At 38.8% G+C, this 14,275-nt stretch overlaps 1 protein-coding gene across 1 annotated transcript; it reads right to left on the bottom strand.

Moving 5' to 3' along the window:
- Positions 1 to 6,759: 6,759 nt before the first annotated feature.
- LOC109863988 lies at positions 6,760 to 13,499 on the bottom strand. The gene is made up of 5 exons (XM_020444738.1): positions 13,277 to 13,499; positions 8,267 to 8,462; positions 7,892 to 8,052; positions 7,697 to 7,816; positions 6,760 to 7,521 (listed from the first exon to the last, which is right to left on the bottom strand). The coding sequence occupies exons 1-5, from the start codon at positions 13,294 to 13,296 to the stop codon at positions 7,353 to 7,355; spliced, it is 666 nt and encodes a 221-aa protein (XP_020300327.1). The 5' UTR covers positions 13,297 to 13,499; the 3' UTR covers positions 6,760 to 7,352.
- Positions 13,500 to 14,275: the final 776 nt, after the last annotated feature.

The following is a 14,275-nucleotide window of genomic DNA, read 5'->3' as shown; positions in this document are numbered from 1 at the left end:
GAATATCCGGGAACGACAATAAAAATGTTTTCGATTTCGTTGGGCAGACGACGCGATGACGAAATCCGAGACGCTCAAAGGAATTTCATGGAAAGTGCCTCCCACTCTCGGTTTCTTCTTGAGATCGACCGGTCCACGTATATTTTTCCCTCTTCGTTTATATCTCGATGCTCTCTCTCTCTCTATCTCACTTGGCGGTTAGTGCGTGTTGTCGACTAATAAACGCATTCGCATGTCTCTCGGAAATAATCTTCGCGCGTTTCCCACTTTTGCACATTAATTACAAGCTTACGAGAGAAGTTTCCTTGATGTTCTCCTCGACCAAACACACACGCGTGAAAGCACATCCGCGGTATATCTTTATTTCACTTTTACGCCTTTTCGAGGCATTTGCAGTTGTGTGTTTTCTTACGTAACGACCCGACACAACGTTACTCCCTTTCATAAAAAAGGAAGGTTCAATTAAAACGGGAATAGAATTGAGAGACGAGTCGCGTCTGATAATGTGATGCGCTACTGCTATTGTTTTTCGAAATGCATTCCGATCGAGAGAATCGGTCGTAAAGAAAGATTTCGCGCGCGGCCACGTATTCCGGTTTCGCGAAACCGGATATCAACTTGACCCACTTTGCACACCACGGCGATCGCGAAGTTCTACATTTCATTGTACGCACCGCGAAGTACGCATGCGAGATATTGCAGAACACTCTATCGGTCTTGACAAACACTCCGATATTAACTGCGTATGAAGTGTAAAAGATTAAAGTGTAATTACGCGCCCTGTTTCTCAAATATAAAAAGATTTTGATGATTGTTTTTTATTCCATATCACATCAAATGCTCTTTTATTAAACTTTTTTCATCGAAGATGTATAATTTAATTAAACTAGCACAACACAGGAGCGCGCGCTACGCGCACGTTATTATTGTTTTTATTTTAATACTTATTTTTGACAGGAAAAATGGGAAAAATCATCACGTGACTAAAGTCGCGTGACTTTACTTCGGTCACGTATCTTTAAAAACGTGACTAAAGTAAAATCACGCGACAGAGAAAAGAAGAAAAACAAAATACGTGACTTTAGTCAACTACAAAAGAATTCTTTTCTTATAGTGTATATAGACACTGAAAAAGATCTCATAGTAGATCGAAACGTTTGTCAAATCTCTGAATAAAGAAGAATTTTACCCGAATATCAGGTGTACAGCTTGTCTTTTTCCTTCTTCTTATTAGAATAATAATAACGTTTCTGCAAACGTGAATTTCTCACTTCGAAAAAAACTGTATTGTCACATATCTTCAAATTAGAAGCACAAACAAAAAAACGCAAGAATACTTCGTTTTTAGTGTTTTGTTCTGTAGTAATTGAGACTGAAACGAAATTGATCGATTCAGTCGTTCTTAAGATATTGCTCTGTGAAAATCTCCTCACTTCTCAATCACATGAATTTCGGGCATAAGAGGGCACTACCGTGTCTCTTGATTCGCACGACATGAATCGAGAAACACATCCGAGAAACGTCCAATCAGCGTCAAGATAAAAACGGCAACAATCAATGTTGAGAAAATCGATTGTGATTATTTAAACACGCTTTTTCTGATAGAATTACTTAAGGTCATTCATGGGCGAGATAGCTTGCGTAGTGGTGACCTTCACATTGGCGCGTACACGGTACATGGACCGCGTATACAGCGTCCATATGGGCGCCCAATATTGATATCACGGCGAAGGCAAACGGTATAATTATTCTGTCACTCGCGCGCACATGTGTTTCCTTGTTCTCGCATGCAGTATACATGCATATACGTTAATTCGACGTCGCGTTAAATATATCGCGCGAGAATTCCTCACGAGAGTAAGCATCGCGTACGTTTCACATGCGTTACGCAATCGAATGTAGAAGCGTAAAAAGTTGCACAAGTAATGTGGAGTGAAAAAATCAAACACACAAGAAGGTTTGAAAACTACGCGGACTTATCGGGCGTAGTTAACGTTAGATAACCGGCTTATAACAATTATAAATTCGCGCCGGTAATAAGTCCGACTGTTTTTTTTTTCTTTTGTTTTGCTTTTGAATAACTTCTCTCGTAAGATGTCTGCTTTCTCATTAAATTACGTAATAGCACGCTGTTCGCGCGGAATTCCAGATTCTCACTTTTAGAAGGATACATCATAACCGACACGCGCGCAGATATGCTTAGGTGTGTTCTTTACCTGTGATGGAGTACTGTCCACGTGCCGATCCTCGCGCGCGTTCGGACTCGCGCGAACGGATGCGATGTATATCAGGGAAAGCGAACAAGAATCACCTCCGCCCCTGAAGAGAGAAAGTCCTTCCCTCTTTCTCTTACACCTTTCTCTCTTTCTCTCTCTTTCTTCTTCACGTGATAGTTGTTTTTTTTTTTTTTATTTTTTTTTATTTTACCGTCGGCTACCCATGTTATTACCGCTCATTGATTTCGCTGATCAGGATATAACCGCTCGAGTCGCAATCTTGACTGTTACCGTCGTAAACGAACACAACGACACTTGTTGCGCCTTTTTCTCCGTGACGCGCGTTCAATCGAGACGGGCTATTAATAAGTCGGATATCCTGCTCGCGATTACACAAAGATCGGTACATGAGTGATTAATCGAGCGATCAATAACTCGTGACACGCGATTCTTCACAGTACTCTTTAATATCGGCCGATTTATATCAAACGTATCTGATTCCGCAACACACACAATGTAGTTTATCAAAACTAAAATGTGTACGTGATTACAATATCGTTTGCTTTATCATTATCTTCAAAATTACGTTATTGCATTTGTTGCGGGCATAGAGAGTAATAAAACCACTTTATTATACAGCTCGCGCACCGGTTAGCTCGCTAATGTACTTCGTTACTTCATTACTCGAGATGAATATGTTCGCACATTGTACTGATGCAGTTTGAGCAATGTTTCGTTTCAAGGGGGACAAATCGGAATAAATCTCTTTCTAAAGAAAGACACGTTCTTTCTTTACTCCCGCAAATGAAGTGCAATTATGAACTGTCGCGCGCGCGCGCAATCGACAAACATAGGTATTTATTCGCTCTTAGAGGACATGCGCGTTACAGTTTGTGCAATACGCCAAGTTGTAATGCACGCCGTATTTTCATAATCATTTCCTTATGTTGCAACGACATTTTGTCGGCGACATAAATTGCCGAGATGTGCGCATTTTGTATAATTATAGAGTCACGTTTGCGTCGCGAAATCACTTTCTTCTATTGATATCAGTTTTGTCGCAATATAAGAATATAATACTTTTTAAAGAGTTTTTTTTTTTTTTAATTTATGTGCATGTGTTTTACATGCTCGACAAAGCATGTGCGAAGTTAACATTTCAGTAACGAAATTTCCATGTTCTGATTAAAATTTTCGCGCCTTGTTTCAAAGAGTAAGAATAATTTTATACACATGAAAATATAGGCGCGTAAGTAGAAACATGATCACGTTTGCAATTTCTATGACATTATTAAAAGGTCAACGTGGAAACTTATTGCGTTGCCTGCAGGTACATCCGTACGAGTTCACACATAAAAGTCGTATATTATCATCTCAAACAACCGCATTTAGTTATGTAATTGTCCATAATACGCGTAACAACATAATGAAGCTTAATTCGAATATATGCGTTTCGTTGTTATTTTTATACGTTTATGGTGTTTATTTGTGTTTTTGTTTTAGAATAAAATTTTTTGAAATTTGTTAGAAAATTTGATTAAACAAAAAATTACACGAGGCAGATAATTAGGAAATCCACAATATTTCGAAAACGACGACAAATTTAACCTTTGCCGTAATAAGAGGCGCTAATAAATCGCGATGGCGAGGAACTTCGCACGTGCAATCTGACGGCATCAAAATTTCTCTCCTTTCACCGTACGCTATTTTTTCGCGCGTCACACAGACGGAAATCTTTGTTTCACTTTCCTCGCAGAAGCGAGGAAGCTTTTTAACAACGAACAACAATAACGGTTTTAACGAGGGTTGCGATGTCAACGGTTGCATTAGCTAGCGGAGGTCAAAAGAAACGGGAAATTCCTCGTGGAATGTCGTCGCGATCAAGGATGACTGGTGAACAGGACAGGATCACTCCCGTTTCGCGATTAGAATTGTATTATAGGCGAGCGAAGATATTTGTGTGCAAATGTGCACGTTCACAATGATGCACATCTCATGACAAACACTCGAGTGACTTAAATACATTTCTCTGGCTTGATGTAAAAATTATTATCCGAGCATTTTAAACGATTATAATGAGCTGCAGAAAACTTTATATTTGTTGCGATATTTTTTGATGGTCATTTAAACATTAAAAAGAATATTGTGTCAATTTGATATTAATTCTTAGGAAGAAAGGATAAAAATTTTTGTTAAACTGAAAAAATCTTTTTACTCTTCAGTATTCTTCAAATTTCAAAGATTCTTCGTTTACTAAATTTTAATAAACCATAATTTTTTTTATTTTGAATGTCTGTTAAGCAATTTGATGAAGTTGATCCAACAACTTTTTGCGATATAATTTGAATATTGACTAATTATAATACAGAAAGGTCAAGTTTTTTATTCCCAACATTCTTGTGAGTTCAGTACAAATGTATCTTGAATGCATGACATTTTTCTTATCTCTAGCTGCTAATAATAGCGTTGATGCTTCTGCTCTTGAGAGTTATCGACTTGCATTTTTTTATCTCTTCTTCTCCCCTTCCCTTTTGTTGATTTTTTTTTGCGGCCGAAACGTGGCATCCCGGTGTCACGACGCGGCTTGGATGTTCTTTGTGAGTGAAATGTTTCTCGTAAAAGCCTCAAGGCCGACCAGATGCCACCTCCTCTCACTTTCCTGCCTGTCGTATGTACACCTCTGGCTCTTACGGGCCCGGTCGCGACCACCTTTCTCTCTCTCCTTCGTTTCTTCTCGTTTTCTAGCGTTCTATCCGCACTCTCCCTTGGATTCCTCATCGATTTGTAGTCCTCCCGTCGTCGTCGGCTGCAATCGCGATCCAAGGCTGCGTAGCACGCGCGAGGACAACCGAAAACCGCAAAGTCCCCGCCACGAACGTCACCTGGTTTAATCTAGTCGACGGTGAACTTTAAAGTTCAGCGTTCTCGTGCTCGCTCACGGACGAATTACCCGCGTCTATAGGTCATATTCCTTGTAAACGCTGACGCCTCGATTAGTTTTGGACCACCGTCGTATCTAGATTCGTATCGCAGACCTGTTGCCGGTCGATTGTAGTTTCCAGCTTTCAGATTGTGTGTACACGCTCGAAAGTCGAGAGTGTCGCAAGAGTTTCGCGGAAAGTGCAGGTTATGAGAAATATTTAATAGTAACGATATTTTTGTACACGCGCGTTTCACGATTTGATTCAAAAAATTCGAATATTGAAAAACACAAAAATTTTCATTATTACAAATCTAGAATACATATTTGAAAGTAAATTATTACAATGTCGACTCTTGTAATTTATGTATGACACGTGACTCAATTAGCTGATATTTCCTCGATTGTTTATTGAAAGAATCTACTTGCGCTTCGCTTTTATCTATTTCGCTTTTGGATGGCGTCGTAATTTTAAGCACGCAAGAGACAATTCGATATTGGAGTAAATAAAATTGAAGTCCGCGTTGAGGAGAGGTCGTGATTGGATTATTTATCGGCAATAAAGTGGGTCGGTCGGCATCACAAACTTTCGGAGTTTCGGGAGTGGTAAGGTAAAATTCTCTTGCGCCGTTACCTGTAACGCGCACAATGCGAGACGCGTGAATGCGAGAGTGCACGCGCCGAACGCCTCCAACATTCCGAAGTTCATCGTAGGAGTTTCTCCCGTGTGTGCACATTCCCCGATGAGTGCATCATTATTTTTTCACGGGTCTGAACATTCGCGAGACGAGACAATAAAGGAGAACGTTACGCCTCCGATCAGATATAAGGTCTGAAATTAAACAGCTTAATTAGACTTATTACGAGCTTGTTTCGATTTGTAGCAAATGAGCCTTGGAAATGAGAAAAATAACAGTCTATTTAATTGTGACGTGAAACACGTTTAATTCGAGGCAGACAAATATATTTCGATGGTATTGCCTTCTTCTGAAGGACGGTGTGTACATTTTTTTCTGTTTTTGTATAGAGAACAGTGAATTTAGAAAATTCTGCTTTTACGTAGAGATCACGTTCAGTGAAATTGAAATTCCGCGCGCGCACGTGTTTCTACCTTTTACATTAAGATAGAATATTATTTTGTAACTTTTGTCACGTACGTATATATATATATATATATATATATATATATATATACATATATATACGTACATAAGGTTTTACGGTCGACCGACGGTAAAGCGCGCGGTTGAGTTCATTCGCCTTTGATACTACGGGCAGTATCAAAGGTGTGAATCAAACTCTTATAGATCAAAGAGATCGAGCAAAGATAACAAACGGTTTTGAAAGTACTCTGGAAAATACTGTGAAGCCGAGAATTTGTAAAAAGAATTTTTCAGGTTTGAAAATCAAAACTTTTTTTGAGACTTCTGAATAGTTTTTATCAGAGTTTTAGGCATTTCGTATTTTATATTAATTAAAGAAATTTCAAAGCTATTTTAATACATGTACAAACCTGTTTAATTAAGTTTTATTTAATCAGATTTCAGTTTTTATAGTATTTTACACGTTAAAATAATACAATTAGTTGCACACGAAGCAAAAGAATAGATGGAAAAGACAGCGTAACTTTCCAGAAATTTTATTGTGACATTAATTTACATTTATACAATAGTTGATTTATATTTATATATATATATATATAAGTACTTGACGGACGGCGGTGTTTTGCTATGTACACATCACTTTTCCATCGTATCTCCTAACACGGACGCATCGGTCGAAATTTAGTAACGAAGGAGAAAACTGTCTTTCTCGGGTTAACACCTATTGCAAATAATCGATACGCTCACTTTCAACATATTTCTTCATCGACGAGAGCTATAAGAGTGTATTCAATACTTCGCGAGAAACGTGAACGAAGCTGTCGGTCTTCGAGAAAGACATGATGTCTCTTCCATGTAACTCGTGCCCAAATTGTTTTAATGTTAGTTATCGAAAGTTTTCGTATACGCGGAAAGTATGACACTCGAAAATCCGCGATTGTCGTAAACATTTGAAATTGTTTCGCTACAATTATAAACCTTGCAATAAAAAAAAAAAAGAACTAAAAAGACTGACATTGTGCGCTGAATGTACGTTGAATTTGAAATTGATGTATTTCTGAGAAATCAACAAATTTTTAGGTAGTTCTCAACGCGAAGTAGACCGGAGTTGACTTAACCCCTGCGAGGAGAGACTTTAGGCTTCACTTGAATCTCTTCTCTCTGAGTCTCCTCGACTTCTTCTTGAACAGTCTTACTTCCCTTTCCTCCGAACCTACCGCGTCCTGACGGTCTCGCTTCACCACCTGTGCTAGGCTTGCTACGATTATTTGTGGTTGTGACTCTGAAATACATTACGCAATTATATTACAAACCATCAGTCACGTTTTAATCGAAATCGTAAGTGACTTTCTTATCTGAGATTTTTTTTTATAATTTATATTATTTACAATACAAGAGAGATTGCTTTAGTATAACTTTTGCGAAATAAATATTTTCTACTCGACTTGTTGCGTTACTTTGACTTGGGTGTGGTGTGCTCTGCTGCGGAATGTGTGCTCGCAGATTCTCGCGAATGACTGCTAGACCCAATCTGGGCTCTTCTTCTTTTCAAAGCATTTAAGAGATCCTCGTTTGATCTGAAATTATATTGCGTCCATGTTTTTTTACGGAATACAACAGGTGCATAAAGTATTTGCCAAATGTTTTGTCACCTGAAGGGCCTGACGCCTCCGTTACTACGAAGCTTTTTCGTAGATTCGGTAGTCGTTGTCGGAGCATCGTGTTCTTGACTTTCTTCGAGCACTTCTTCGTCTTCTGCATCTGCGTCTTCCTCGGGTGCTTGTTCCACCGGCTTTGACGTTGTTGATTGAGTCTAGGAAACGAAAAAGAGACACATCATTATTTTACAGATATAGTTTTGTTATTTAATTTGAGAGAGACGTATTAAAAAAATACATTTTCAAGATTATTTTAATTTTAGTCATAATCGCGCGCGTTATAATCTTTGTTATTAGTTATAATCATATTTTGAAATATTTTTTTTAAATCTACTTTAAAAGCTGTAATGCAAAAAACTATCTATTCACCGCCGGTGCTCTCTTTTTTCCCACATTTGCTGCTGCTACGTTGGTACGTCCTCTCGGCGACAAGAGTCCTCCCAGTCGACCACCTGCCGGCTTTGCTGGCGCCGGCGTCACCGGAGGCGCAGCTGCTGCCTCCTCTTCGTAATCATATTCCTCTTCAGCCGATTTGCAGACAGCAATTATACAGAGGGCCAATAATCTTTAAAGAAACATAAATTATTATTATGAGTTATTTGCAATTTCCGCATTAACGTCTGCTTTTTTAACTTAATTTATCTTGAACGAGAAGTAACATAGTTTAAATTTATTTTTGGGTTTTTTAATTAATTTTCTCATTATCTACAATTCTGTTGATTACAAAATCAGATCGTAAAATCGTGTCTCGGTGTTTGATTACAGAATAACTCACGTGTTAGATACACGCATATGTGTTTCTTTAAGAAAAATAGGCGTTTATATTCGAATACTAGTTATATATGACGCGGCGTTACAAGAGTTACACGGAAGAACGATGCCGCTTTGTCATACGCACGACAGCTGCAGATTACAACACGCGCGCGATCGCGTTCATGCGGATCACGTTCTTAGAAAATAATTTTCCCAGAGTCTGGGAGGAAGCCAAACCAAAAGATTGTATGAAAACTTGTATAACAATTCGTGCTGTCGCTTACGTGTGTATGTATTTGCGTGTAAAAAAAAAAATGTGTAATTTAAGCAGTCTAACACCGTCGTGAAACGAGTTTATGGCGTTTTATTGACAGGTTGCACTCAAGAGAGACACAGCGGAATATGCAAGTCAGGCTGCTCTCTGAAAACGTAACAGCTGGAAAGCAAGATTATCGGTAGAAATTTAAAAGCGAGAGAGATGCATCTTGCATGTCTCATTAATCTTCCGATGAGATACTTATTTATAATTGGCATGTATATTTTTTTAAATTAATTTTATTCTCGTGCAATTTTAAAATAAAATTTTTAGATTTTTCTTCTAACCGTGACAAACGTTGTTTGCATTCTCTTTCAGTTTTTAGACAGTGTTTCTAAAAGTGTTTCTCTGAAAAGCAGCGCAAATCGGACTTTTGTCTCCGGCGTGTCATTGAGGCGATTTTACGCAGGATACATGTGTGCCAAGACAGGATCCGCGAGCGCAACTTTCGCCAGGAATTCCGAAAAAAGAAGTCGTCCGAGGACGAAAGATCCTACTTTGTGTGACGTGCGCTGCAGCGATTATTATACGTGCGCTCGGCTCGGCTCGGTTCGGCGCGACGCCCGTTTCTCGCATGTTCGCGCGTTCGCGTTCACTCGTAGTAGATCCGTGTACACCAGGTGGATTTTGACCTGTGACATTCACGTACACGAGACTCACTTTCTCTGCTCGGCTCTCGTGCAATTCGCGCGCACCGCGCGGCGCTCGGGATTGGCCGCGCCGTCACGACGGGACATTCATACGTGAGGCGGCTCACAAATGTCAAGAAAACCAGCCGAACCTCGAAGGCCCGCGGTCAAGAAAGAAAGGGGGAGAAATTTCGAGGGATCCACGACGCTCCGGTCATCTTGTTCGATAGATCGCCGCAGGAATATTCGCGCAGGACGATTGCGAAAACGCGGATTTGGAACACCGTACGAAACGAGAACGGTGACGACATTTAGCAACACGATTGTCACTGGTTTCAAAACAAATAAAAATAAAAAAGTAAAAAACGTGTTGTTTGAGTAGAAAATATGTAAATTTCCTTACTTTTTTTCGCAATTCGTTGCAATATTTTCTAGAATATCGTAGTAATCTTTTTTTAAAGATTGTTAAGTATTAATTTCTTTCTACGTGAATTTTAATATAAGATTTTTGTAAAGATTTGTTTGCACGCTTCGTATTTTATGAATCATATCTTGAATCGTATTTTGAATCATTACGAACGAACGGAACGATAATAACTAATGAGCAAGGTCGAGTCTCCGGAATAACTCATGTCTTTACCTCCGCATTTGGTCAAAACGACACGATGAGTTGCCCACGCGATTAGATTGGTGTTAATCACGTGGGATGCACACGCAGTGATGCTGCGTGAAAGTGCATGCCAATTCTTGGCGAAATATTCACTCGGAATATTATTTTATTCATTCAAAGCGTATTATTATCGACAGCCAAGTATAATCAAGTGAACGATCATTCGCCAACTTTCTGAGACAATATTTGTTCGGTCATATAGAGAGTACAAGTTTCTTTATCTGACTTTTCCTTGGAGACAAGCACGAGTGTCGCAGCTGATGCAAATCTTCGACTAAAGTGCTCTTTCTCGCTTTCACGCTGAATAATTTTTGAACTTCTTTTTCTCTCCGAAGGTTGGCCTTTAGCAGTTTTCCTGACGCAAGAATTCTTTATATTTTAATCGTGATTACCTCATCGCAGATAGACAGATGGATAGATCCTTTATTCGCGAATGGCAATTAAATTCTTTGCTGAAAGGACATTCCGACGATAAAAATCATTCTCTCAGCCTGAATAGTTTTCTCTATGTGACGCTGATTAAAAATAACACGTGCCATTCATCATTTGTGTCTCTCATGAATGTATTTTTCTGAAACATTAGCTCCCCGCTTAATTATCATGCTGGCTAAATATTCTCGTCGCATTGCTAATGACAGTGCGACACTGTTTGAGTTCTTTGAAACGGAACATTCGTACGCCGCCGTCATTATTCACCGCGCGTCATCGCACGGTATTACATTTTTACCGTTAGCAAGGTTATCTTTCCCGTCGACAATTTAACGGGAGTAAAATTTTTGTCTGTTTTTGTAATTAATTAACAAATCAATTTGGTTAAAAATAATTAACCAAAAAATTCAGACTACAACAATCTCTTTTGCTGTCATAAATTTTTTATAGCAATTAGTTTATCGACTCGTGATTATTAAGGAGTCGTAAAATTGCCATCACATATCTAAGTCTACTTAACGTCGTAATAAAAATGATTATCAAACCGATATTTGTTATTATAATAAGCAAAACTTGTCTCGCCTACTTTTTATCCAGATCATTTATATTTGTTATCACAACAGAGTCATTATCATTGTTTTATGTCAGAATCTATTTATATGGAGCATTCTAATATAAACGTACTTTTACGTAATCAAAAAAAAAAAAAGACCTTTATTAAGAAAGCTGCTTGCATTGAAAATACACGTCTCAGTCTCGACGTGACCAAATAGTTAAATTAGATATTGTACTGGACAGTTTCAAGATAAAAAGAAATTAAAAAAAAGTCACGATCGTACGAGCAACTGAAAGTTGAGATAAAAAGAAATAAAAAAAAATGTCACGTGCAAACGCGATCGTGCAAGCGATTAGTCGATCGTCGATAAAAGAGGGTAATTATTCGACGTAGAAAATTTTAATAAACACAAATCCTTGCAACTTTTCTCGCGTAATCTCCCGGCGCACGGAAATCTCGATTTGCATGCGTCTGAATTTGTATCAAAAGACGGAGTTCGTGATGATCTGTTCTCTTTGTCGCGATGCGAGATCAGTGAACTTGCCAGCGCTTCGCCTTCGAGAGAAATAATTGCATTCGCATTATTCTCTGTCTGCAGGATGTCGTTAGAGTTGTGCGTGGGTTTGTAGTAGCTACCTGCATAAAAAATCTTTATTGCGCTTTTTATCTTTTTCTTTTCTTTCTTTCTCTCTCTCTCTCTCTCTTTCTCCATTAGTTTCTATTCTTACACTTTAATCTTACTTCTTTATATTTCTCAGTATCTTTTCGTTCTTTTTTTTTTTTTTTAACTGCATAAATGTGATGCAAATTTCTTTGCTATCTGATGCATTTTTATTGCGTGCTTAAGAAACCTCGCCTCTCGGCGTAATAAATGTCTTTCTCTCTAGTTTTTTTCTCGCTGATTTGCGATACAGATGTTAAAAGACAATGCCATTGCGTTAGAATATGTACAGATAATATTTTAATAAAACTAACAGCTAGAAATATTGTATGTTATATGTGATATATATTTGTACAAATTTCTGATTTCTCGACGCGCACTAATCGATTTTAAGTAATAATTGCAGTTATGCGCTCTCGCTCTCGCCGCGGCTTTCCTAATCAATTTCCTGGTCAGAACCAGGAAAGGATTTGAACCGACTACTGCAGGCGTTTGCATAACGCGCCTCTCTGCATCCCGTTAATACCCGGCTCGCAGACGTGTTTGCGCCCCGATGGAATCATGAATCCGATCGAAATGTAGTCGAACGCGAACGGGTAGTACGTACATATACAAACTTAATCAATCAGTCGGTGGTGATTGAATAATTTCTCCCCAGCACGTGCTTCATCTTCTCAATCGGAATACATTATATTCAAAATTGTGCGAAAACATTATGCTAAATTGTTTTTCTCGAATTCTGTATCAGTTATTCAAATCGTACATCGGTTCACGTTCGCGATCGAGAGTTATTGGACACTCTCAGCCGCAGTTTCCAGGCGTCAGCAATTTTGATTACAGGTAACAAAATGATAGGAATTAAAGCCTGAAACGATGTGTGTACGTACGCGCTGCGCTCTCGATCGCGAATGTACAACCTTGGAATTACTCGCGCTGGTTCACCAAAGAACTAAATCAAATAAAAAATCTGTGATCGCAGAAGTAGCCGGTAGAACAACGCGTCGACGAACAAAATTTGATCAAAAATCCTCTTCCCGCGTCGTGATCTCTTGTCCTTTTAACATCTCGAGTTCATCGGAAAACAAAGGCTTGGACCAATATGTTACAACCGCGTTTTGCAATTATTTTAATTAGACAACGTAAGCGAGAATAAGATTGCACTCAAAATTGAGAATATCGAAGAATTCTCGCGTGTTTTTTTAGTGCGAGATTTTATTTAAAATCGAGAGACATTGTTTTATTACGATAAATCTGATGAATAACAGTTTTTTTTTTTTTTTTTTTTTTTTTTTTATTTTCGCACCGAACTGTTCACTTCGTCGAGACGAAATCTCGCGAACGTTGCGGACGCAACGACGTACTTACGTGAACAACGTAAGTTTCATGGTGCCGACGGGACCAGAAGAGACAAATCTGCGAGTCCTGCGGATGATGGACGTTTCCTTTTGTTGAAAAATGAGCACCGATCTGACGGCCGACTGTTACCACTTGATTGAATATCAGGCGACAACGGTGGCAGGAACCCAACCGAAAGAGCACACCACTGCAATCGCGGAGGCTGTGTACTTTGGAGTGCCGAGTCGAGTTTCCCCTTCTCTCTATATATATGGCACTCTCACTCTGCCGCAGCAACCACCCGTTGCCGAAGCCCGGGCTCGCCGATATACCGTATATACGTGTGGTCTCTCTCGGGGATACCAATACGGTAATCTTTAATGATATGCGCTCACACTCACCCCCTCACATCGCCGTGTATAATGTCGCGAAGTAGTGTACAACAGAGACTCCACGTCGGCTACACACAAGAGCAAGAAGGCGAGTCGCGAATGTGGCGAAGGTGTAGCGGGTTTGTTCCGCTTGCTCGTTGCTTGCTCCGCAAGCTCGTTACGTCTGAATTCATTAATAAAAGTATATTTAGCATATATCGATTGGCATACTCTACTCTCAGCGCAAATGAGATGCGGAGAAACAAAATGATGTAATTGGTTGTATAATGATTTGTTTCGTATTCTATTTGTTTTTCTGTTTTTTTTTTTTTTTTATTTCACGTAAACAATCTCGTACGTACGCACGTACTTATAAGTGACAATTGATAAAGTTCGCGGACACAAAACGCTTGAACTTGATCAATGACTGCTTCAAAGCAATACGGCGCGTTCTCTGTATATTTGCCTAACAATGTTTATTCTGGTAAAAGCACTCGTGAATAAAAGCTTTCAATATATATAGAGATATTGTTTTAATTGAACAAATAATTTTACTGAACCAAATTGGTTAAATATTAAATACCAAATATTAAATATTGTTATAAGTATTACCTTATACTTTAAAAGTAATAATTTATATTGTTATAAGTATTACTCA

The sequence above is a fragment of the Pseudomyrmex gracilis genome, unplaced genomic scaffold, assembly GCF_002006095.1.
Source record: "Pseudomyrmex gracilis isolate BER0280 unplaced genomic scaffold, ASM200609v1 scaffold_15, whole genome shotgun sequence".
Taxonomy (NCBI): Eukaryota; Metazoa; Arthropoda; class Insecta; order Hymenoptera; family Formicidae; genus Pseudomyrmex; species Pseudomyrmex gracilis.
Note: the sequence above shows the minus strand (reverse complement) of the source record. Positions and strands in the feature narration are given on the sequence as shown.

Coding starts and splice junctions, on each gene's coding strand:
- LOC109863988 (XM_020444738.1), bottom strand. CDS start 13,296: ATGAAACTTACGTTGTTCAC. Junction 8,463..13,276: donor ATGAAACTTACGTTGTTCAC/GTAAGTACGTCG, acceptor GTTTCTTTAAAG/ATTATTGGCCCTCTGTATAA. Junction 7,817..7,891: donor GGAGGCGTCAGGCCCTTCAG/GTGACAAAACAT, acceptor ATATAATTTCAG/ATCAAACGAGGATCTCTTAA.